This window comes from Medicago sativa, chromosome 5, assembly GCF_051527215.1.
Source record: "Medicago sativa cultivar Bolivia chromosome 5, Bolivia_mono, whole genome shotgun sequence".
NCBI lineage: Eukaryota > Viridiplantae > Streptophyta > Magnoliopsida > Fabales > Fabaceae > Medicago > Medicago sativa.
The window spans coordinates 72,837,080-72,862,732 of record NC_140753.1 but is presented as its reverse complement, the minus strand read 5'-3'; the positions used below and the strand labels follow the sequence as shown (position 1 = coordinate 72,862,732).

The following is a 25,653-nucleotide window of genomic DNA, read 5'->3' as shown; positions in this document are numbered from 1 at the left end:
TGATGGAAATGATGGACATAATGATGATTGTATGAATGATTTTATTTTATTGTAAGTGTTTAATGTGTTTGATTATGTTATGGAACTTGATGTTAATTTATTAAAAATTTGTGTAGATATGGCCGATCAGGAGCCCATTGATCCATCTAAGATGATAGGTGGTAGGCGTGCTCAGACACAAAGCTACCGGAAGGAGAAGGAGAGGAGAAACGCACATATCCCAAAGAGGGGAAGAGGTCGGAGGGGGGGGATGGTTCAGGGAGTTCTCAGCCTTCTGAGGCTTCTCAGGCACCGCCTGAAGAGTCGCAGGTGGTTGACCCGACCCAGGCGGTGGAGTACCTGAATTATCAGGATCACCATGATGTGACCGACGGTGGGTACGACGAGCAGTATATGCCAGAGCAGCCGCATATGCCAGAGGAGCCAGACGAGGATGACATTGCAGCAGCGGCTGCCCCGGAGGTGTTGCCTACGGACGCTCCCTTTCCTGGAGGACCGCAGGACATATCTTTGCTTCACTCTTATGCCAGTCATGTGGCATTGCCGCTTTGGTATAATAAGGATGACGTAAGTATTTTTTTTTTAAATGTTCTTTCTTTATGTTTAATTACGTGTTTTTTATATGTGTTTTTTTATATGTGTTTTTTTATATGGATGACGTAAGTAAAAACAATTATGTGTTCTTTCTTTTAGTTAACTTTTATATATGTTTTTTTTAATTCCTTTCTTTATGTTTAATTATTTTCTTTATTTTTCCTTTCTTGATTTAAATTGTTTTATTTATATGTTTAGATTATATGTTTTATTTATATGTTTTATTGATATGTTTTATCTATATGTTTTATTTATATGTGATTTTCTTTAAATTGTTTTATTTATATGTTTTCTTTATATGTTTTATTTATATGTGACTTTCTTTAAATATGTTTTATTTATATGTTTTATTTATATGTGATTTTCTTTAAATTGTTTTATTTATATGTTTTCTTTATATGTTTTATTTATATGTTTTCTTTATATGTGATTTTCTTTATATGTTTTCTTTATTTTTATTTTAGCATTTGTTAAGTTTAATATTTATTAGTTAAATGTTTACATTGTTTAAACTATGTTTATTTTTCTATTTTTGCAGTGCCGCAAGAAGCGTTTTGTAAAACCAATTAATCATGGCCCCAAGATTTTGAGTCTCGGACGTCCAAACCCCAATCAGAGATGGTTTTGGGATCCGCTTATGCAGAGTGGGTTACATGATTTGGTATACTTGGGCTACGCCACTGTGCCTCACGCTTTGCTGATGACTCTATGCGAGAGGTGGCATTCCGAGACCAGCACTTTTCACATGCCTATGGGGGAGATGACTGTGACTTTGGATGATGTCGCATGTCTTATGCATGTCCCGATTGAAGGGCGGATGTTGGGCCACTGGAAGAAGATGCTGAGACATGAGGGAGAGGCACTACTGATGACTCACTTGGGTGCGTCGAGGTCGCAGGCAGAGAAAATCTGCAATACTGAGTATGGTGGATACATTAGTTATCCTAAGCTGAGGGAGTTTTATACGACGCACCTTGGTAGAGCCAACCTTTTGGCGGATACACAGGATCCAGAGGAGCTGGAGGAGTTGGAGAGGGTTAGGACTTATTGTGTGAAGTCCTACCTTCTATACTTGGTTGGATGCCTGTTGTTTGGGGATAGAAGCAACAAGCGCATCCAGTTGATTTATTTGACGACTATGGCGGACGGCTACGCGGGGATGCGTGCTTATTCATGGGGAGGGATGACACTTGCATACCTATACGATGAGTTAGCTCAGGCTTGTTTGCCCGGAGACAGGCAGCTTGGGGGAAGCGTGACACTGCTCACTGTAAGTAAAAATTAAATTTAAATTTAATTTTTTTTGTTAACTATTATTATTTTGTTATATTTTGTTATATTTTTTCGTTAACTTTAATTTTTTTTTGTTAACTATTATTATTTTGTTATATTTTGTTATATTTTTTTTGTTAATTGTAAATTTTATTTTTTTAGTTAACTTTAATTTATTTATATGTGATTTGTATGGTTTATGCAGGCATGGTTTTTGTCGCACTTCCCTAAGTTTTACACTGTTGATCCAAACCCGGACTACATTGAAAATTTACCGGTTGCGGCGAGGTGGACTCTTCAGAAGGGTCATGGAGAGGGGTCCACGTATCGGTCATTGCTTGATCGCATTACGTTTGATGACGTATGCTGGAGGCCGTACGAAGGGCACAGGGAGTTCCAGCCTTTCGAGGAGGTATTTTGGTATTCTGGCTGGATCATGTGCGGCGACCGTAGGGTGTACCGTCACCTGCCGGAGAGGGTATTGAGGCAGTACGGATACGTCCAGTCGGTACCTAGACCTCCGACGGATGTTCCAGCGCTGACACCGACTGAGATTGTGCAGGCCTTCTCGGACTTCCGCACTCACACACTTAAGGAGGCTGATTGGGGTGAGCAGGCAGGAGAGCAGCCATGGCGTATGGCAGAGGGCTATGTACGATGGTACACGCTTATGTCTCACCCTCAGATTTTGCCACTTCTTCCGGGAGATGTTCCGAGGCCTCCAAACGAGGAGCAGATCGTTGCAGAGCAGTGGGAGCGGTACGAGGCGAGAAGCTCCCCTGACACCTATGACATGGTTAGCGGCGCTGTTGCCCATGCTGATGAGTTTTTGGGTCAGGAGGTGATGAGCATGACCCCTCAGCAGTTGTATGCGGCCTTGCAGGATGTTAGGCAGCAGATCGCGCCGATCATTACCAGGAGGAGAGCCCAGAGACCGAGGAGGAGGCACCAGCAGGACCAGGACCAGCAGTAGGATTAGGACTTGTTGTTTACATTTCGGATTTTCATGACATTATGTATGTATTTTGATGACATTATGTTTGTATTTTGATGACATTATGTTCTTTTTTGTTTATGACATTTTGATGATTTGGTTCATTAGTTTGTTCGTTTAATTAGTGTTTGTTAAATTGAGCCAAATTTATTTTGCCATTTAAACACAGTTGCGCCACTTAAATTGAGCCAAATTTATTTTCTTTGACTAGCTTTGGCATCCAAACAATGTGTTTACAATGTGTAAAAACACATGTAATTCTGCCTTCAACAGGTTCTGCCAATTTCTGGCTTCAGAACGACTCGGCAGTTAACTGCCGAGGAAATTATGAAACCGGCGGTAGTAAACTGCCGAGGTTTTCCTCGGTACTTAAATGCCGAGGTATTCCTCGGCACTTTACTGCCGAGTCTTTTTTTTTTTAAATTTTTTTTTGTTTTATTTTGTTTAGAATATTATTAGGAATTCTTTAAAAATTATTTTATGTTATTTAAAATATTGCGATAGAGTGAATTCGAATAAATATTGCGATAGCGTGAATTCGAATAAATATTACAATAGCATGAATTCGTTCGAATAAATATTGCGATACATGTTTCGTTACATTACATAAATGGGGCATTCCAACTACAACAACTGTCTTACCTCTGAAATGGGGTAAATTCAAACTTGCCAAACGGCGAGGACTCAAGCATTTCGCTCGCTATTCATGCTTTCCTTTGAAAAGAATAAATTTTTGTCAGGCTTGATTTAGATGAAGGTATTCAAGTGCCACCGAAATGAGGTCCATTCCTTGACACCTAATACCTTCATCTAAACCAGCCTAACAAGAATTTAATCTTTTCAAAGGAAAAACATGAATAGCGAGCGAAATGCTTGAGTCCTCGCTGTTTGGCAAGTTTGAATTACCCCATTTCAGAGGTGAGACAAATGTTGTAGTTTGAATGCACCTTACCCTAACTAATGACGATCTTCTGGCGGAATCAAGCTGTTGATGATATCTTTAGTTGATCTCAGCAACGTCACCCGCATATCGATCCACTGGAACTAGGTGTGCTCCCAAAACATGCTCGTCACGTTTTCGTCGTTCTTTAACTCCACCCAAGTGAATGATACGCTTCCCTCGTCGAGCTTTGGACGTTTATACAGAATATTTTGCACCCTCCTTGTGTCTCTGGGGTTGACTCCTTGGTAGAATTCATTCAGTTGATCCTTGAGACCTCTTAACGCTACATCAAGGCACCGAACCTTCAACCTATGAGTTTCTCCGCCGTTGAATGTTGCATGAACGTCGATCCATCCGGCCATTGTTTCAAATCTACACACATAGAAATTTAAAAGAATCAATGAAAAACTCGTTCAAACATTGCAAATTATACATAGACTCTAAAAATCATAAAAATAACCCTAAAATGTAATTGTCTAAAAAAAAAATTAACGTAAAATATAGCAAAATTATTCAAATTATATTTACTTTTAAAATAAATCATATAGTCTTACTAAAATAAAATTAAAAATATAAAACACCAAATTCAAAAATAACCCTAAAATTTTTAAATTATAACATAATCATCATGCAAACATTTTAACAAAATTAATCAACTAACATCTAATCTAAAAATTATTTATAACATGTAAATCTAATTAAAAACTAAAATAAAAAATTAATTTAAAACACCAAATTAAAATATAACCAATAAACTTTAAACTATAACATAAACATCATACAAACATTTTACTCTAAAAATGAATTATACTATGTAAATCTACTCAAAAACTAAAATAAAATAAATATACTCAAAAACTAAAAAATAAAAACATTTATAACAACTAAAATTTAAGTTAATAGCATTATAATTACTTACTTGTGATTTTGTTGAATAAATTTGGTTGGATTTGGTTGGGTTTTTTAGAGAGATTTGTGAGAGAGATTTGAGAAAAAAAATTTGAAGATGTGATGAATAATGGAGATGAGAAAGCTTCTGCCAGACTTGTAGCAGAAAACTTCGGCAGTTAACTACCGAGGAATTCCTCGGCAGTTAACTGCAGCCGGATTTTTAATTCCTCGGCAGTTAACTGCCGAGGGGGCAAAAGCGTATTTTACATGTGTGTCCCAGCCTTCTCTAATGTGTGAACAGCAATTTTCCATGATCAAACAAACATAATAGATAACAGTGAACTTCATTAGTTAATTAGAGTAGGCCTAGATAGAAATGTACCATGGCTCCCATACATATCTATAATTAGGAATTAGGATATACAATAAACCAAACAAAAGGATCAGCTAATTGTTCAATAAAATCTAAGAAAAGGTCGTAGCTAACTAGGTTATACTATAAATGTTATAGCCTGGTTACCTTAGCTAATAGTTTAAGATTAGATTGTTTGACTACATTTTTTTCTTTTTTGCTTGTGATGTCATGGACCTTATAGTAAGATTATCGAGACACGATAAATCAACGGAAGAGGACGAAGAAGAAGAAGTGGAGGATTCACTGTAAGTCAAAGAAAATTTTCTTTTGACCATGCCAACCTCATTTTCAAACTTGGCTATTTGTTGAACTGCAGTTGACGAGCATGGAGTTGGATGATCATGATCATTCTTCATGGCAATTCCAGAAATGGCCTTCTTTTCATGGACCTCTCGAGACACACACTGATCAACATCTTGGTCATCTGATAGAAAAAGAGATATGTTTAAGCTTACATAACATAACATTTGCTGAACATAATAATACTCAAGCAAACACTTGGAATATAAGGAATTAGAATCTTTATTCCAATGAATATACTGCTAGTAGGCTCAGGATTTCAAGGAAAATCCAGCTTCTGGCTCTTAAAGTAATTGACTATATGTGATTTCATCAAAATCAGAATTTCAGATAATATATACACCACACATCTTATAATCATGTTTATCTATGGAAAGATAATGAGTAAACGATCCAAAGAGAAAACAGTCCTAACACGTAAGATAAGTGCCCAACATCGTTAATGTCATATCAGTAACAAAACAAACATATGTGCATTTTTGTGACGAAATGTGTGAAAAAGGTAGTGGTTTACATGCAATGGGACTTGATATATACACCACACATCGTATAGCTAAATGTAGGCTATTTGCTTGGAATCCTGTTAAGTCTAAACATCATATTTGTTATTTATATTTTTTAACAGCTTGTTTGAAATTATTGCACTGGATGGAAAATTGATGAAAAATGTAGTGGTATCAACATATTTTTTCATGGTTATCATTTTCTAACTAATGGTGCCTCTTCAGTGAGTGGTGAAATTTGGCATTGGTAGTCATGCTACCTAATCAGTTTCTATGGCTATACCTAATCAGTTTCAGACAAACCAAACGAGTGTTCTTAGCTGCTTTTGTTTGTTTTTTGTTTTCTGGAAGAAAAAAAAACTTCATCAAGGTATAAGGAAGAAATCACATCACAGAAAAGAAAATATGATTTGCAGTTTTCATAGAGAACAACTGAGAAGAAATCAAAAGAACCCCTCAAAAGTTATAGGTAAAAAAGTAAGCCCTGCAAATCTGAACAGAATACACTTGACAACGATCCTCGAAATAAAAGAGCTGAACTGAACGTCTAAAAAAACAACAATAGTGCCCTGCTAAAATTCGGAAAACAAAGATAAATCAGTCCCATGCATCTTTGCAAGAATAGAGAGTTTAGGTAAAATAATCAAATATCAATAACATCTTAAATTCCTAAAACAATTTTATCCACTTCTTATTTCCATAGGAATCAAATCCAGCTAAAAGAGAGCCCATAGCTTGGTTGGGCTATGTAACATGGAATAAAGATGGACTCAAGAAAAGAAGGAAAAAGCTTCAAAAGTCACAATTCACTTTCCATACAGAGAGGACCATAATATCCCGGTGCTAATTGAGTTTATCTTAGTTATGTCAGACTCTAATTGCAAACCATGATGACTAATCGATTGTATTTCAATGCGGTCTGGTTTGATCACTTGTAGCCTCACCAGTTCAAAGAAGTTATAAAACATAGCTTGCTCCTTGCTTTAATAAAATAGATAAATCACTGTTGTAGGGCAAGATACCTAGCAATCTTCTAACCAATTATTTATCCGATCACGCATATTGAATATTATGTTCATAAAATAGCACTCAGAAAATGCATATCTCTATAGGAATAACGAAATGTATACATAATTTCCATACCTGATGGTGCACCTTTAGCTTCAGACTCTAACAATGCCTCTTTGCTCCCGTTGTTTTGCACCTGAGGACTGGCAGCTAGCTTGTCAACAGTGTCATTTTCGAACTCACTATCGCAAACATCCTCTTTATCTTTCTCTACAGAATCAACAACCATAGTATCAGCAGGAGGCTCGCCCTCATCGTTTCCACCACCAGAGGTATCTACACTCATTAAAACTTCGGAATCATCCTCCAACCTTGCAACTCTTTCATGCAATTCTCCGAACTTTGTGTTTAAAGACTCAAGTAATGCCTCAACCTTGAGCTTCTCGTCTGCCAATTTTATCTTTTCGCTCCTCAACTCACTTATAGTTGCCAAATTGTTGTTCAACGTTTCCTTCAATTTGACATTTTCAATCTGAATTCCAGCCAAAGCAGTTTTATCATTCTCCAATACTCGAACCTTGCTTCGAAGCACATCAACAGTGTTGCTATCAACAACCCACTTCCCCTTCAACTTCTTCAATCCCGAAACTTCCAACTCTAATTCACCATTCGTTTTGTTTAGCGCAACAAGAGCGTTACTATCATCAATCCACTTATCCTTCAACTTCTTCAACTCCAAAACCTCAGATTCTAACTCATAATTCTTTGCTTTTACCACATTAAGTGCGTTGTCATCTCCCACCCTTTTTTCCTTCAACTCTAAAACTTCATGCTCTAACTCAATGTTCTTTGCTTTTAACAAATCAACTGCATTGTTATCTTCCACCTTTTTTTTGTTCAACTCCAAAACTCGATGCTCTAGTTCATCATTCTTTTTCCTTAGCACATCAACAAAATTGTCATCTTCCACCCTTTTTTCGTTCAACGCCAAAACTTGAAGCTCTAACTCATCATTCTTTTTTCTGAGCACATCAACAACATTGCCATCTTCCTTCAACTTCTTGACTTGGCACTCCAACTCAATGTTTTTCTTTGTTAGCTCTCCAATAGTATCTCTATCAGCTAAACTAGTTATCTCGGCTTCCTTCAACCGAGCTTCACAACTTTCCTTCTCTCTTTTACCTTCCTCACACATTTCCCTCAACTCAATGTTCCTCTTTCTCAGAACATCAACAGTACCACTATCAGCACCTAACCCAGCTACTTTCACTTTCTTCAACAGAGCTTCATACCGTTCCTCTAGTTTTTTCACTTTCTTACAAACTTCATCTCTTTGCTTAAAATCTTCCTCAGCCTGTAACCTAGCAAGTTTCTCCATTTCAAGTTCCTCTTGAAGCTTTTGTTTCTCCACTTCAACATTGTGATGTAAATGTTGAATCTGGTTTCTGAGTTCAACATCTCTACTCACCAAAACACGTTCAACATTGGCAAAATCTTCTAACTTATAAGCTCTAAGTAACACTTCAACGAGATCAGGGATACTCTTAGCTTCTAAGTTTTGAGTTTCCACAGCTTCTTCATCTCTAACAAGAATCACAGGGTTGGTGGAAGATGATGACCCAGGTTCGATTTTGGGTTGAATGATCATGATAAGGCTTAAAAATGGAAACTTTGGTAGAAAAAATGAGTTTTTTTTTTAGGTGAAAATGAGTTTTGAGAAAAGGGGTTGATGCTGTTAAGGAAAAGATGAAGAAAAAAGATGGTTGGTGTGTGGAAGATGAAGATGATTTCTAAAATGGGTTTGTTTGCAGAGTAGTTGAGTGTACTAAAGCTGAAAGAAGGAAAAATGAATGTGTGTTTGTGTCTCATGAGTGAGTGAGGTTGGAGGGGAGGGTTTTAGGTGATGTTTTCCCATTTTTAACCCCAAGACTGATAGCATTAAACAACATGGTAATAGTTAATTTGGTGCTTGAGTAATTATAATAACATCTGATGTATCAGAATTTTAAAATAGTCTTTAATTATGTACATCATTAATCAAAATAGTCTTTAATATTAAAATATTTCATTAATATTGTCATATTAGTATTTTAATATACTTACTTATTGTCGTATCAATCCTTATAATTACTTAATTATTATATTTCAGTCCTTATATAAAAAGAGTTATCGTGAGCATTAAAATATTATTTTAGCGTCATAAACTATTTTGACTAACATTATGCACAATCAAAAACTATTTCATAATTTTGATACATTGAAAGATTATTATAACTGTATGTTACACATCAAGGATCAAAGTGACTATTACTCATTAAACAACATAAGTGACACCTTTCCATCTTCCCAACACACATTAAATGATTGAGTATTTTCTAAAGCTAATTATGTTCAAAGTCCTATTAATTAGCACATGTTCTGGAATGCATGGTTAATATCACATACCACCAAGCAATACATAACTAACAATTCATTATTGTGTCTTAGGAAATCGCCTAATTCATTGCATTGAGTACACAACCTTATTTATTGGAGTTTAAAACTTCTTTTCCTATGCAACTTTTGATTTTCGAAGGCATCCGAATATTTGAATCGATCTATTCTCTTCCACTTTCATCCCTTTGAGTTAATGAGAATACTCTCTCTCTCTCTCTCTCTCTCTCTCTCTCTCTCTCTCTCTCTCTCTCTCTCTCTCTCTCTCTCTCTCTCCCCAATGGGTTTGTTTGAGGGTTTCTTTGCACAGTAGTTGAGTGTTCAAGCTGAGTGAATCAGTGAAAGTAATAAATGATTGAATGTGTGAGTTTGTTTGAGGGTTTTAGGCGATGTTTTCCCATTTTTACCCCCCAAGAAATATTACCATATCCTATCTTAGGGCATCTACTTGGGTTATGGGTTGAGCCACGGATATTCCCTTATATTTTGAACATAAATTTTGATGGCGAATGATATGGTTCTTAAGTTTTTGGCGAATAATATGGTTCTTGTTAACAAGTATTCAAGGCTATTATTTGAGAATTCCAAACAAAGTAATTATTCATTGAAAAGTTAGGTATCTTCTTCCAATGTGCTAAATATACAACTTTCTCGAAAATCTTACTACATTTTTAAACTTGTTAAATACATTAATGTTAGGACTAACTTGTCACAGTTATGCAAACTCTGTGACCATTTTGATAACTTACTCTATCAAGAATACAAAAGAATCAAATTATAACTTTGGTTTACGCCACCAAAAAAAAAAATTATAACTTTGGTTTATTGCAAACAGGTGGAGCCTGTTGTTGGGGCAGCATGGTTGGTTAGTTTGGAAACAAAAGGAAGTGATATGCCATATATATAATTTACTGTACATGAAAAGTTTATAATTTGTTTTGGCAAACGCAAATGGCACATTGACAGGCTTTAGTTCCCCGATTACTTGTGACTTGTGAACTTGTGATCATACCTAAAACCTTGGCTTGTGTAAATATAGTTACTAGAGATTTAATTATAAGCGAGCTGTCTTTTTTATCACATAAACTACTGCTTGTATATCTCTTATGATTCCACTATGGTCAAGTGTGGCTTTAATTTGTGACAATTAGTTGAAGCCCTCGTCAATAGGTGGGTTATTCTCTACGTGCAACTGTGGAGACTAATCCCTCGAGTCTTGTGGGATCCAAGTTTTAACGTTGTTGTATGCTCAAGACTGAATTCAAACTTAGAACTTTAGTTAAGTTAGAAAAGATCCGCGCCATCTCATCCTAATGTTTTTGGACTCTGATTTTCTTTGGTTTCCCTCCCACCTTTAACTATAAGAAGAATATTCTCTATACAAGTTATGTCCACACATGTATGTATCGCCTAAGAGGGGTCTACATTTTTGTTCTACAACAGGGTTACATCATTTTACTTTGTATTAACATATGGAATAAAATATATTAGATAGCCAATTAACACAACCAATGAAATGAATGACTATATATACATTGAAAGATGTGATGAGACTGTAAAATCATATGCATCAGACAAAAAGTAGAAATTAATATGCAGAAGAGTATTAGATAAATTTCAGTTACTAATAAAAGAAAAAACTCAAAGTTGGATAAATAATAACATCTAAGTCAATAATTTTGTTTGAAGGAACAAGCAACTGAATTGAGAATCAAATTCTAATTCAACAAAATCAATTAAAAAGCTACTACAACTCTATCGAATGGAATGGAGCAGGACCACAATACTTCATGTTATGATGACCTCTTCAAGAAGGTGACAGTTCTTGCAGAGATGGTTAACAGTTGTGCGGGTGATCTTAGTACCAGATAAATTAATCTTGCGGAGTTTGGGCAGTGCCAAGCATTGATCATCTTCGCTAAACATAAAATAAATTTTGCCAAAAAAACGGGGGAAACTGAGTTCGAGTTCTTCAAGTAAAGGGAAACAATCCGCAATGATGAAGAGATCACTCTTGTTGGAATTAGCCATTTTGGTATAACTGAAAGAGCTCAAATTTTTCATCTTTTTGGACATAGCTCGCAACCTTTTTGCAAGAAAAGAGAGGTTGTGGTGGGAGAGACTGAGGGATTTGACGAGGTGTAAATTTGGGAAAGTTTTGAAGATTCGGAGAAGCAGCGAATTTAGATTAACTTTTTTGGATATGCGAGTGAGGTTGAGGGATGTGAGGTTAGGGAACCTTTCGAAGAGACTAGGAAGAAAAGGGATGGTTTGATCGATGATTGTGAGGGAGGATCGGAGACGGTTGCTGATGGAGAGAAACTGTTTGGAGACGAAAGAGAGGGACTTCAAAGTGTGATTGTCGGCGTCGTGGAATTTCAAGATGCATTCCCATAACTCCTCTGGTAAATATGAACATGCTTCTGCCATCATTCTTGTTTGAAATTCGATGATCTGCTCCTTCTATGACAAAAGGATGATGATGCCGCCATCGTTAGTTACCACCGATTTCTCTCAATTCATTCACTCACTTTCATTATATATACGCAAGATTTTACCCTAAATTAAAACAGATATTTCCTATTTTTATGGGTTGACTATCTCCTCATTGAGTGCAGATCCTCTCCATTCAGGGAGGAAATGGCCATCTCAATTACCTTTCATAACATCGTAAGGCAGTTTACACATTAGCCTATCGGAATTAAACTCAGAATTAAACTCTAACTAACTTTCTCTAATAATAATACTCCCTCATAATCTGACTTTCACGTGATGAGCACTTGTCTATAATCTGACTTTCACGTGATGAGCACTTGTCTGTTGCTGTTAATACATTTGCAACACTGGCCTTATTTTCTTGATTCAGACAATACAGCAAGTTTTTATAGTTGAGCATAAAATTTCTTCAAAGATCAAGTTGTTGAGAGTTTTCCCTATTGATTCAATGAAACATATAAAAAAATGTCAATCAAACATAATGGCATGGAATAAAGAATTTAATAAACTTGATTTAATAATTTATTTTATCAGACCCAAGTAATAACCGAGGGTGGGAGGGCAAAAAACAAATTAATAATAGGTAGATATTACATAATAGATGAGAGTTTTCTTTAACAAATCTTTCTTATAAAATAGAATAGTAGAACACCCTACAGGCTTTCTAAGAGTTTTATCTGCCCATTTCTTGATAAAGCTTGCCTCCAAAACCCTTTCTTTTTCTTTTTGATAGATGGAAGCACGATACAATACGGCTGAAGCTGAACAAAAAATGGCCGAGTGAACTTGTGTTTCTTACGTTATAACCTTCTCCAATCCACAGTGATAGGGATTCGGCCACAAACCTACATGCCGGTAAACTTTAGAGGAAATAAAAGAACAAAAAACTTTACAAAAACTAAAACCATCAAGAAACGATGGTGATATTATGATATTTCATTAAGTTAAAATGGTTTCTATCATTCTAATCCCTGCCACGACGATCACCAAATGCGCCAGGTTTACCCGACCCAAAATCTCCAAAACCACCACCGAATCCACCAGAGCGATCCGAACCACCACCGAATCCACCAAAACCACCTTGTTTGCTGAATCCACCAGAGGATCCACCAGATCTACTGCCTGAATCACCGGAACCAAAGGAGCCGAAACGACCAGAGCTTGATCCGCCATATCTATTTTCACCATATGAGCTTGATCCACCAGAAAAACCCCCTCCAGATTGTCTTGAACCAGAAAACCCGCCTGAATTACTGTAGCCTCCAGAACGGCCACCACCAAAAGAACCAGATCGGCCACCACCAAATCCACCACCGCCACCACCAAATCTGCCGCCACCACTAAATCCGCCCAGTGATGCAGTATCAACGGCAATCTTTGGTAACTGTTAAACGTGAATATTTGGAAAAAAGAGTGATCATTAATCTTAACAGACTATTAAAAAAATAAATTAACAACTGGCATAAAGTAATTGTAGCAACAATCACACTATGAATAAAATAATGATATAATAATAACTTGCGGATAGTAATTCTGTATAGAAACACAACTTTGAATATAATGTGAAAAACACAACTCTTGTTGGTTGAAACTAAATTGATGGGTTCCACATATAATTTCATTCTAGCAGTTTTAAACTTTAAAAACAGAATATAATGTGAAAACAAGGGGGCACTTTTATAAGACTTGAGGAGTGCCAGACTAAATTTAGATTTTCAGTAACTTGAGTTTTGTCGGTACTTGGTGTTTCACAGGCAAGCTGGGAATTAAGGCAGGAGGATATGCTACCCTTTAAATGTAGTCTAATTTCTAAAACCAGAAAAACAGTAATAAACAAGGTGCAACTTCAAGTAATAAAGATTGACAGATGGAAATGGATAACATGCAGGGAGAGTACCTCTGAAAATTTACAGCCTACATCGCGCTCAATAGTCCTAAGAGTCCTGGACTGATCTTGTGTATAAACAAGAATAGCAGTTCCTTTCTTACCAGCACGACCAGTTCGTCCAGATCGGTGAACAAATATCTCTGAATTATTGGGAAGTTCATAATGAATCACCTATATGAGGAAAAAAGCTCAAATTTCAAATATATAGAAAATAACATATTAACAAAATTGTTGCATTAAAGTATTTGCATATGCATGTAACTTATTACACTAATTTAGGCATATGAAATCAAAAAAGACCAGATGCATACAAAAGAATAACACCAACAAAAAAGAAACTAATAATGTTCCAAAATGTATAGAACCATGAACAGAACCCATTAAGATACAAGAACACACCTAAACACAAAAGACTTCCAGATCATTCATGATGCATGTTGTTTTTTGATCCTACCATTACCCCTTACATCCAAGATTCTAATATCTAATTTTTATTTTCTACATCCGAAAACAAAAAAACATTTACTCCAATATTTCCATTGCAGATGTAAGAGTTGAGCATCTGTCACAAAATTATCCCATTTGAAGCTCAGACAGCATAGCACACAAGAATGAACGAATGAATGTTTAAATCCGCGCCATAGAGATAGTTAAATAATAACAAAAAAAATTATCGAAGCACAGAAGTAGCATGCGTAATGCAAATTTTGAAGAATACTATATGATCTGAAATGAACACTTCAAAACATTAGGAGGAAATACTTATGATAAATATCAGTAGCTGTTCACTAAAATCTACCACTTACTTGACCTGAACTTCCAAATAAAAAATTAATGCATGTGCAAAGAATAGAAAATCCAGTTCACACAATAACAAAATGTGTACATAGTTAACAGACTATATCCAGAAAGTAGGAGAACATAAGAGATTTCTCAGTCCAAACATTTTATCATCAACCACGTCTAGTGACAGGCCATTTAAATCCAAATATTTCTCTTAGATTTGGACTGAGATTTTCCTTGGTTTCCCTCCACCTATAACGGTAAGACTATTCTCTGTTCAGTCTACCCTCCTTATCAATGCTTTTATAAGTTTTTTTTTTTTAAAGAATGCTATTGTAAGTCATGTACACACATGTATGTATCACCTAAGACGGGACTAAATATTTTTGTTATAACGGGGTTACATCATTTTATATCTGTATTAATATATGGAATAAAATATATTGGATAACTTTACGATGTCAATGGGGGGAAAAAGGTAAAAGGAACTCACAAGATCAACATTAGGTATATCGAGCCCACGTGAAGCAACATCAGTTGCCACTAAAACATTAAAATGGCCATTTCTGAAGCCAGCAAGCGTCCTTTCTCTCTGGACTTGTGATATATCTCCATGCAATGCCTCACATGGAATACTTTTTGACATGCCATGTGATATTCGATCAGCGTCACGTTTTGTTTGGGTGAAAACAATACACTTTCCTCCTTTAGCATGTTCCTACAAGAGGATTATTTTTCGAAGAGAAAACAAAATTAAGAGGATTATATGATGGATCATTAGTTGGAACTAGCACAAGTCAAGGAACGATGGTATCAGAAGGCATACTTTAATTAGAGGAACAATAATTCCTGCTTTGACATACGCATCAGATAGAATCGAGTACAGTGAAATTCCATCTGCCAGCTTCTGATCAGAATCTCCAACCTAGGTACCAATAAGTTCACAGTTAAATAGTATTCAATAAACCAAAATGACTGACTGTGTTGATCTCAAAGAGTATTATTCCATATACTTCTAAATGACCATAGCCATAACGGCTTCCTAAATTCATATACAAAAATTTACATTGTCTTATCTTATGAAGGATGAAAACAAATTCATTGAAACCCAAATTTTTTCGAGAATGATACATAGACAGACACAGTCATTGCATTGGTATACTTATATTACACTACTTATCAATCAAATGTTATGAGATTCCATTGTGGTTCATGTGCCTTACTACGACAGTTAATAGGTTTAGTTTCAACATTTTAATCATGGTAGGAGGCTATTCAAGCAACATTTGACAAAACTTCAATAATGCATATCCTCAATGCTTAAAGGCATTGTCCCAGTGACAAAAATAGAACAGCAAAACTTACAAGATCAATGGTTAGAGGATTTTTCAGGTAATTGCGTGTTAACTGCTTTATCCAAGTTGGCATTGTTGCAGAGAACATGAGAGTTTGTCTCTCAGTGGGTAGTCTCTCCAATATCTTCTCCACATCTTCCTGGAACCCAACTTGAAGCATCTGATCGGCTTCGTCAAGAATAACAAACTGGACTTCCTTCAAATTTAGAGCACCTCTATTAAGAAGATCAATAATTCGTCCAGGTGTACCAACCGCTATATCAACACCATAATCAAGCTGCCTCATCTGTTGAGAGATCGGGGTACCCCCATAAACACAGATAGTATCCAAATTAGGCGCCGACTCGTAGAATTCCTTCTCAACCTGCTTCGCAAGTTCTCTAGTCGGCGCCAAAACCAGAGCCAGAGGATCCTTTCCTCGCCTGCCATATCAACCAAAAAAAAAAAAAAATGTAAACTTTAACAGTTAAAGATACCAATTACACTATGGGCCTGTTTGGATCGACTTATTTGAGCTTATTATCTCCTAGCATAAGTTTTGTGAGACTGTTTGGGAGAACTTCTAAAAACAGCTTATGACATTGTTCATAAGCTGTTTTCAACTTATTTTCACAAATTCTCTAAGATATCTAACCAAAACAGTTTATAGATTATACCAAAAACAATTTAACTTCATTTCAGTTTTTGCTATAGAAATAGCTTATACATAAGCACTTATCATCATAAGCACTTATGCTATAAGCTGCAAATAAGCTGTTTATCCAAACAGAGCCTATATCTAGCTTCAATTCAAACAGAAAAAAAAAAAAAAAAAAAAAAACTCTAATTAATCAATAAAATCTAAATAACAAACCCATGTTTAGCATTAAACTGAATGATCTTATCCATGATGGGTATCCCAAAAGCAAGAGTTTTTCCAGTTCCTGTTCTTGCTCGACCAATCATATCACGACCTTGCATAGCAGGTTCCAGCACAGCCCTCTACAAAATTCAACAAATTAACAAATAAAGTTTATTTTTTTGACAAAAAATTCAATAAACAAAGTTAGCAACAGCTTAATTAACTTAATTTGATAATTATTAGTACAGTTAATCACAAATCATAATTTACGTAATTAGTTTCAAAACCCTAATTGAACGCAAACCTGAATGGGGAAAAGCTTGGTGATTCCTTTCTTCTCCAAAGCAGCGACAATATCCTGCGAAATCCCAAGCTTCGCGATCTCAAGACCCTCATCGCTATTCGATTTTGAAGGTTCTTCAATACGAAAAGCTTCGGCGGCGTAACCAGCGCGAGAAGCAGAAGAAGCGCGGAATAGTAAGGGTTGTGATTTAGAGTGAAAGGATCTTGCTGTGAGGTGACGGAGCTCAGTGGCGGCGGTGGTGGAGAAGAGAATCTCGGCGGCGGCGGGGATGGTTCGCCGTGAGAGGGTTGAAGAAGCGCGTCTGAGGATAGTGGTAATCATGGTGAATTGGTGAAAATCGAAATGGGAATGGAAAAACCCTAAAGAGTGTAATAGGATTTGAGGGTTTAGGGTTTTGTGAGACAAATGAAAAAAGGTTTGATTTTTAAGAAAGAAGGAGATATTTTGGGGAGAAGTGAGTGATCATGTGTGGGCGGGTCTTTTGTTGTGTATCATGTGCCCTTAAATGTAGTTTTGTCTTTACCAGCAAGTAACCAAAGGAAAATGAATCTGGGTTAGTCTACAAAATCTCATATACTTCAAAATTGGTTACATACGTATATTGGATATTGATATTTCACGGATGAGCAATGATAACTGAACACAAAAATGCATACACAAATACGACATCAGGGATAGATTGGTAATTTCCTTCAAAATACAATGGCATAATTGAAATTTTAACAGAAAATGATGGGTATTTTTTAATTGCTATCAATTTTTTTTATTCTTTTTCAACGATTGCGATGCTGTTCATTCACCATCATCCTACCACCTTCACACCATTGTTCAAGCATCACACACCAACACCATCCTCCTTGTTGTCGTCGTCGCTGCCACCATTAGACTTCTCCGACACCGCTCATATGACCACCGTCTACTGAAACTCACAGATCCGCCGCCGCCGCATCTGGCGAAGGCGAAGTTGTGGCCTGTGAGAATCCCAGTCGCGACAACACTCTGGAGTGGTCGCCGGTGATAAGGACAGAACGGTCGCCGGTGAGTTTGTAGATCGGCGCCGGTGAGAGAACGAGAGAGTTGCTAGATCATAGAGTACCAAAGGTTAGGGAGAGGAAACTGTGTGTTGATTTGATGAGAGTGGAAGAGAGATGTACTGGTGTGAGAGGTTGAGAAGGGGAAGAAAAAAAAAATTATAAGTGAACAGTGAAATACGGTTACGGTGTTGTATTTGTGTCTATGTTTTTGTGTTTGTTTATCATTTCTCTTTCACGGATACACGATGATCAAATCAATTAAAATATTGAGATAAATATGATACATGTAAATTGTGATGTAATTGCTCTCAAACAATAGTGAAGGTATACATAATTCACCTCTTAGATTAATAGAATTAACTCTTAATAAATCAGACTTAGAGGTTATGTTTTGTGATGATAATAGAGGAGATCCTTATTCGATTAGTATTAGAAATAATTTATTAAAATGTTTTTCAATTGTTAGTTATTGTATAGAGTTGATACTTGTTGTGAGTTCTTTTAGTTATAGTTTTGTAGATGTACTTTAAAAAAAAAAAAAAATTGTAGATGATCTAACATATAGTGGCTAAAATATATTATGATTTAGAAAGGGAAAAAAAACATATAATTTGTTTTTATCACATATATTAATTTTTTTTGTGAATTGTGATGATTGTAATTATATATTAATTAAATCGATTATTTGTTCCCATGAGTTTAGCTCGGTTGGTAAAGATAGTACATAAAATATGCAAGGTTTAGGGTTCGAACTCCGGACATCACCAAAAAAAAAAAAATTAAATCGATTATTTTTTACAAGTATTATACGTATTTGTATTGTGATCTAAATTTAAAAAAAAAAAATCCACATATTTATATCATATCACTCGTATTGCTCGTCCTAGTTTCATTGGTTCAAACTTAGGAGGGGAATGAATAAGTAAGACAAACATTTGTACACCGTATTCCTCGTCCTATATATAGTTTCATTGATATATTTTTTCGTTACAATAAATATTGATATTTTCTATTACTATTACTACTATATTTTATACGTTGGGTTAATTTATAAATTTGTCAACCTTTTCACTGATATAAAAATACTAGCCTACATTAATTTTCAACATATTTAAATTAATAGTTGTAAAATAAATTTGTAATTTGATTCTCTTAATTTTCATATTAAATCTCAAAATATAACCTTTTTTGTGTTATTGCTATTAGAAAAAAACAACAGCCGCCGTACTCCTTTCTCAATAAACCTAGGACTGCCCTACTCCTTTCTTCCTCACACATATTTCAAATCCGTCGCCGCCGTCATGTAGATCAAATGGATGGTGGTGCGATGAGGATCTCTGTCCTCCACACCACTGTACCTTTCCGACGTACGGTTGCTCTCTCTATCGTCGTAAAGGTTGGTTTGTGTTTTTGGTATTTTTTTTGTTTCGCTTGGTCGGGACGTTGGTGGGTTTCGTGGTGTGTCGTTGGATGCTTGTCGGTGGTTTTTTGGTTTTATTGGGGCTACTATTTGATTTGTTTTCTCAATTGGTTGTGGTGGAGGTTATGTTTGCTCGCAACATAGGTGGTGATGGTTTCGATGGATCTTTGGTTGTGTTGGTTTGTGGTGCTTCATGGCGGTTTTCATGATGGTGCTGATTCTGGTTCTTTTGTGGTGGGGCTCGTGGTGGTTTTTGGTGGTGATGCTCGTGGTGGCTGGTGTTGCTTTTTAGTGATAGTTAATGGTGGTTTTTGTGGTGGTCAATGGTAGTTTTGGTGACGATGGTGGTAGGGGTGTTGATTTTTGTGGTGGTGTTTTTGGTGGTTGTTAGTGATGGCTATGTTTTTATTTCCTTGTTTGTATGATGGTACAAGGGTTTGTGGTTGGCTTTTGCGGTTCTTCGAGGTGTGTTTTGGATGAAGGTGCTTGGGAGAGTTAAGGGTGGTGTTTGGGGTTTTATTCCCGACTGTTTTTCAAAGGTTGTTGTGTAGGTTTTTATGTTGGTGTTCATGGGTTGTGTGGGAGCAGCGGAATATAGGTGGTGAAAGTTGTTTTTGTGGTGTTGTGACGATGTTTGAGGATTTTGGTACAACATATGTTTATGTTGTTTCGTTGATCATGCGGTTAGCTTGGTTTTGGTTTTTCTATTAATTGATCTCAGAGATAGCCTTTTGTTAGTAGGCATTTTCTATAGGTTTTTTGGATTTTTTCTTTGATTCACGGGTGTATGGGTTTTCCATTGAGGGCTCCCCATCTATCATTTGTATGTTGTTACTTTAAGACTCCTAGCCTAGCACTCCTTGTGCTGGTTAAGATTCATTGCGATTTTAATAAATTCCATTTTAGCTTTTTCAAAAAAAAAAACCTTTTTTTTGTTTTTTTGAGTGAAAAATATAATATAATTTAATTGGTGTACTAACTCATTAATCTATTTAAAGAGATGTCGTACTGTTTTTTAAAGATGTTAGTATGAAATAAATTTTTAATGGTATGTTTGGAACTGCAGCTGTGGCAAAATCTCGTGTCCCAACTATTTAAACATGAAAATATAGAAGTTGGAAATTGGAGCTTCACTTGAAACATGTGTTTGGTCACACCTCAACATGGAAACAGACACTCACTGAGTAGGCTAACAAGTCATACCAAACTTTCAAAAGATCGGACTCAAATCTATAAATAAATCTATGATAGGTAATATATCAGAATTGAGCTTTACTATTTTGAAATGGTCAAACTTATATTTTGCAAAACTTAATTCGACCCGGTTTATTCCACTAAAATCCTTTTTGGAAGGCAACTCTGATAGGAGAGATATCATGAGGCTAGGAGAACTAGTTGAGTTGCAATTGTGTGAAACTTCAAATTTTTACGTGTGTGGTAATTCTCTAGGTTAAGGATCTGCCTATATATATGTTATCTATCTAATGTATGTTTGGTGAAGACTTTCATTTGTACTATGGTGTGTGTATGTGAAAATAAAATCTGTCATTCTTCACTATAATTTTGCACCGTAACATATTGCTTTTAGATCATTTTTGATCCTGAATTTGTTTAATAACCCTAGAATTCCAAAATAGCAATATCAGACTCAATTTTACTGTGTCCAAAATCAATGTCACGTAATGGGGAGAGGATTGTCTCCTGTGACATTAGAGTCCAGTGAATTTCCATTCCTAGATTTGCAATGAGAGAGAAAGAGAAAAAAGGGAAAAGATACATTTAAGGGTTGGGATTAAAACTGGAGAGAGTCTAGTGAAAACCTCACTGGAGGGGAAGTCTTCCTTTTTTCTTTACAATAACTACAAAAGTCATCTTGTGTTTCATTTCCATTATATTACAAACATTATACATGTAAATCAACTTGTGTTGCTGAAACACAGGAAAACAACAAAAAGAGGTACAATGATATCAATTTATGTCTTCTTGAGGGTTGCCAAATCCATTGTACCACCATAGGTTCTATTTGTTGGAACAAAATGTGTTTAACAATAAACCTTAAAGAGTTTTGATGATAACAAGGTATTAAAAATTGTAAATTGGATTAGCTAATATTTGTTCAAGTGTACAGGACCATAATTATAAAGTTACATCATCATTGGTTCTGAATGAGCAAATAAAGAGCTATGGAAACAACAAAAATTTGAAGCTTGGACGCTCCTGAAGGCAACTTGCTCCTAAAGAAAAAGCGCTCCTGAAGTCAAGCTGCTCCTGAAGAAATAGCGCTCCTGAAGTAAGCTGCTCCTGAAGAATAGTGCTCCTGAAGACAAGAGGTCCAGAAGTCACATCATCAGAAGCTGCATCATCAGAAGCTGCAGAAGTCATCTCATCAGAAGCTGCATCATCAGAAGCTGCCTCATCAGAAGCCATTTCACCAGAAGCTGAATATCAACTGGATTTGCAAAGAATCAAGAATTGAAGAATCATCAATGCAAAAGCTGTCTATTGGATTCGAAAACACAAACAAAGGATTAGTGGAGTTTGCAACGGTCATTTCAAAGGTGTTTGAAGGCATGTGTTTGCAATTTGGACGAAAGCGTTGACATTGTACTTTGTACGAATTGTACAACCACGTTCTCCACTACTCTGTTTTGTGTCTGCACTTCAAGACAAGAAAACAGCTCCAGAATACGGTCTCGCCTGCATAGATGTTCCTTTGGATAAGGAATGGATTTCAAATTGGTTCTTCATAGGACAACAACCAAATCAGGCAAAAGATCATTGGTGAAAGATCAAGCTTCAACAACGACTCTTTGGTGTGCTGGCAATTTCACAACGTCTCTTTCACACCTCTATATAAAGGAGTGAAGACCTAGAGAATTGGCAATGCAAGAACGCTGAACGAAAGACTCAAAAAAAGATTTTCACAAGTACCAAACCTCTGCTGAAATTGTTCTGCATTCACTTAGAATTTCTGTGTCTCAAAGTCATATCTTAGAAATTCTTAAGTCCATTGAGTCTGTATCTGATTTGTATTGTGAGCACCTCTGATTGTATATCAAGTGTTCAACCTTAAACAATTTTCTGTGTAATTTTGTTTAGTTAGGAAGTCTCTTGCAGTTGTGCTTGAGCAGGAAGTCTCTTGATTGTGTTCTTGAGCAAAGGAAGTCTCTTGCTTGTGTGCTTGAGCATTGGAAGTCTCTTGCTTGTGTGCTTGAGCATTTGTAATCAGATATTACTCATAGTGAAATCTCCTTGGAAGTGCAAGGGGGACTGGACTACTTCCGGATTGTGGAAGGAACCAGTATAATTGCTTTGTGTCGTTCTTCTTCTCTCTCTCTGATTTATTCCGCTGCATTTAGATTCTGATTATCACTTCAGAAGCTGTCTCACTTAGCTTCTGATCAGTGTGTTCAGTTTTTAGGAGAAACGAAGAATTTTCCAAAAACACAATTCAACCCCCCTTCTTGTGTTTTTTCTCACCTTCAATTGGTATCTAGAGCCTTGGTCTGTTGTGTATCACTTAACCGTGCAACAGTCAAAGATCTGAGAAAAACATGACTACTCCTCCTCCTGATGGTGATACTAGCTATAAAAATGTCTCACATGATTATAGTGATAGTAAGAAAACCAGTGTTGGAAAAATTCCAAAGTTCAATGGAGATGCTGAAGAGTTCTCTTGGTGGAAGACCAATTTTTACAGTTACATCATGAGCCTAGATGAAGAATTGTGGGATATTCTGGAAGACGGCGTTGGTAGTTTAGTCCTTGATGAAGAAGGAGCTGCTGTGGATAGAAAGAAACATACTCCAGAACTGAGGAAACTTTACAAGAAGCATCATATTATCAGAGGAGCTCTTGTCACTGCCATACCCAAAGCAGAATACATGAAGATGAGTGACAAATCCACTGCTAAAGCTATGTTTGCTTCTCTCTGTTCAAATTATGAAGGGAGCAAGAAGGTCAAAGAAGCAAAGGCTCTCCTGCTTGTACATCAGTATGAGTTATTCAAAATGAAGGATGATGAAACTATTGAGGAGATGTACTCAAGGTTTCAAACCTTAGTTTCTGGTCTACAGATTCTAAAGAAGAGCTATGTTGCTTCTGATCATGTAAGCAAGATACTCAGAAGCTTACCTGCCAGATGGAGACCAAAAGTGACTGCCATTGAGGAAGCTAAAGATTTAAACACTTTAAGTGTCGAAGATCTTGTTAGTTCTCTCAAAGTTCATGAGTTAAGTCTTAATGAACATGAGTCTACTAAGAAGAGTAAATCAATAGCTCTTCCATCCAAAGGCAAGTCATCAAAAGCTCTCAAAGTGGTTGAATCTGAAGAGGAAGAACAGTCAAGTTCAGATTCTGAACCAGATGCTGCAGAAATGGCCATGCTCTCAAACAGACTTCAATATCTGGCCAAGAAGAACAGAAAGTTTCTCTCCAGAAGGGGTAACTCCAGAAGCTCAAGGAAAGAAGATCAGAAGGGATGCTTCAACTGTAAGAAGCCAGGTCACTTCATTGCTGAATGCCCTGATCTTCAAAGAGAAAAGTCAAAGGACAAGTCAAAGAGGTCTACCTTCAAACCAAGCAAACTCAAGAAGCAGATTAAGCAGAGTTTAATGGCAACCTGGGATGATTTGGGTAGTGAATCTGGATCTGATAAAGAGGAAGCTGATGAAGATGCAAAGGTAGCTGTTGGGTTGGTAGCAACAGCAACTTCAGAAGCTGGATCAGATTCAGACTCAGAAGATGAAAATGAGGTATATTCCAAAATTCCCAGAGATGAACTTGTTGAGTCACTTAAAGAACTTCTTACACATTTTGAAGTAAGAACCAATGAGTTGAAGGATTTAAAAGAAAAATATGCTGATTTGGTACAACAGCAAAAATCAACTCTATTGGATCTGAAAGCTTCTGAACAGGGACTTAGGGGCTTTGACTTCATGTGTAAAACATATGAAGACCAGCTCAGGTTCTTATGTCAGAAGCTACAAGAAAAGTGTAATGAAAAACCTTTAAGTAATCATGAAATTGCTCTTGAAGACTTCATTATATCTGGCATTGACAGAAGCAGAGTGGCTTCTATGATTTATAGCATTTACAAGAACAATGGCAGAGGAATTGGTTTTCCAGAAGTGAAACTGGAGAAAACCAATCTAAAGTCTTGTTGTGAATGCATCAAGGAAGGTCTGAAAACATTCTTTGTACCAGAAGGGGCTGAGTTGGAAACTGTTGTTCAATCAGAACCTGAAGCTTCCAGTTTTAAGGCTAAGATTACTTCAAAGCCAAAGAACTCTAAGTCAAAGGCTATGATCAAATCTGATTCCAAAACTTCAAAGGTTAGGATCCTGAAAAGATCAGAACCTATTCCTCAGAGTCTGGTGAAACCAAAATCTGGGGTTCTGAAGTCTAAGTTTCAGAAGAAGACAGTTGCTGCTTCTGAAGTACCAAAACCTAAGGTGATGGTTAATCAGAAGCAACCCAACTCACAGCACAAGGTACAAGAAGTGAAGAGTAAAGCCTTAAGTACTAACCTTCCAGGACCCATAGAACAATGGGTACCTAAATCTAAAAATGTCAATGATGCAGGTATGTCTAAGAGCAGTGCCAAAGCAAAGATCATGGTACCTAGACAGCGGTTGCTCAAGACACATGACAGGAGACAAGTCCATGTTCCTCAGCCTAACAATGAAAGAGGGAGGAAATGTGAAATTTGGAGGCAACCAGTCAGGCAGGATCATAGGTACAGGAACTATTGGTAATTCCTCTACCTCAATTAATAATGTATGGTTGGTAGATGGTCTTGAACATAACCTTTTGAGCATAAGTCAATTTTGTGATAATGGTTATGATGTGCTTTTTGAAAAACCCAACTGTACAGTAATCAACAAGAAAGACAAATCCATTGTGTTCAAGGGAAAGAGAGTTGACAATGTCTATAAAATCAATTTTTCTGAACTGGCTGATCAGAAGGTGATCTGCCTACTATCAGTGAATGATAAGAAATGGATGTGGCACAGAAGGTTGGGACATGCTAACTGGAGGTTAATCTCTAAGCTTAGTAAGTTACAACTTGTGAAAGGGCTACCAGACATTGACTATCATTCAGATGCACTTTGTGGTGCATGTCAGAGAGGGAAAATTGTGAAATCATCTTTTAAAACCAAAGACATTGTCTCAACCTC

General features: G+C 36.4%; 3 protein-coding genes across 4 annotated transcripts; all 3 read right to left on the bottom strand.

The window, feature by feature from the left end:
- Window positions 1–5,019: 5,019 nt before the first annotated feature.
- LOC146924750 (uncharacterized) lies at window positions 5,020–8,789 on the bottom strand. 2 transcript variants are annotated; one of them, XR_015010255.1, is made up of 2 exons: window positions 6,196–8,714; window positions 5,020–5,533 (listed from the first exon to the last, which is right to left on the bottom strand). XR_015010255.1 is itself a non-coding variant. In XM_085709703.1 (2 exons), the coding sequence occupies exons 1-2, from the start codon at window positions 8,566–8,568 to the stop codon at window positions 5,247–5,249; spliced, it is 1,800 nt and encodes a 599-aa protein (XP_085565829.1). In that variant the 5' UTR covers window positions 8,569–8,789; the 3' UTR covers window positions 5,020–5,246. The 2 variants fall into 2 exon arrangements, 1 of the variants encoding a protein (XP_085565829.1); XM_085709703.1 differs by having other exon boundaries at window positions 7,056–8,789.
- Window positions 8,790–11,031: 2,242 nt separating this feature from the next.
- On the bottom strand, window positions 11,032–11,783 carry LOC146924749 (uncharacterized). Its single transcript, XM_085709701.1, has one exon. The coding sequence runs from the start codon at window positions 11,781–11,783 to the stop codon at window positions 11,142–11,144; it is 642 nt and encodes a 213-aa protein (XP_085565827.1). The 3' UTR covers window positions 11,032–11,141.
- A 565-nt stretch (window positions 11,784–12,348) lies between these two features.
- On the bottom strand, window positions 12,349–17,418 carry LOC146924748 (DEAD-box ATP-dependent RNA helicase 53, mitochondrial-like). The gene is made up of 7 exons (XM_085709700.1): window positions 17,021–17,418; window positions 16,729–16,856; window positions 15,886–16,297; window positions 15,347–15,445; window positions 15,014–15,238; window positions 13,747–13,908; window positions 12,349–13,233 (listed from the first exon to the last, which is right to left on the bottom strand). Exons 1-7 carry the CDS (start codon window positions 17,339–17,341, stop codon window positions 12,814–12,816), a joined length of 1,767 nt encoding a protein of 588 aa, XP_085565826.1. The 5' UTR covers window positions 17,342–17,418; the 3' UTR covers window positions 12,349–12,813.
- Between the last annotated feature and the right edge of the window lie 8,235 nt (window positions 17,419–25,653).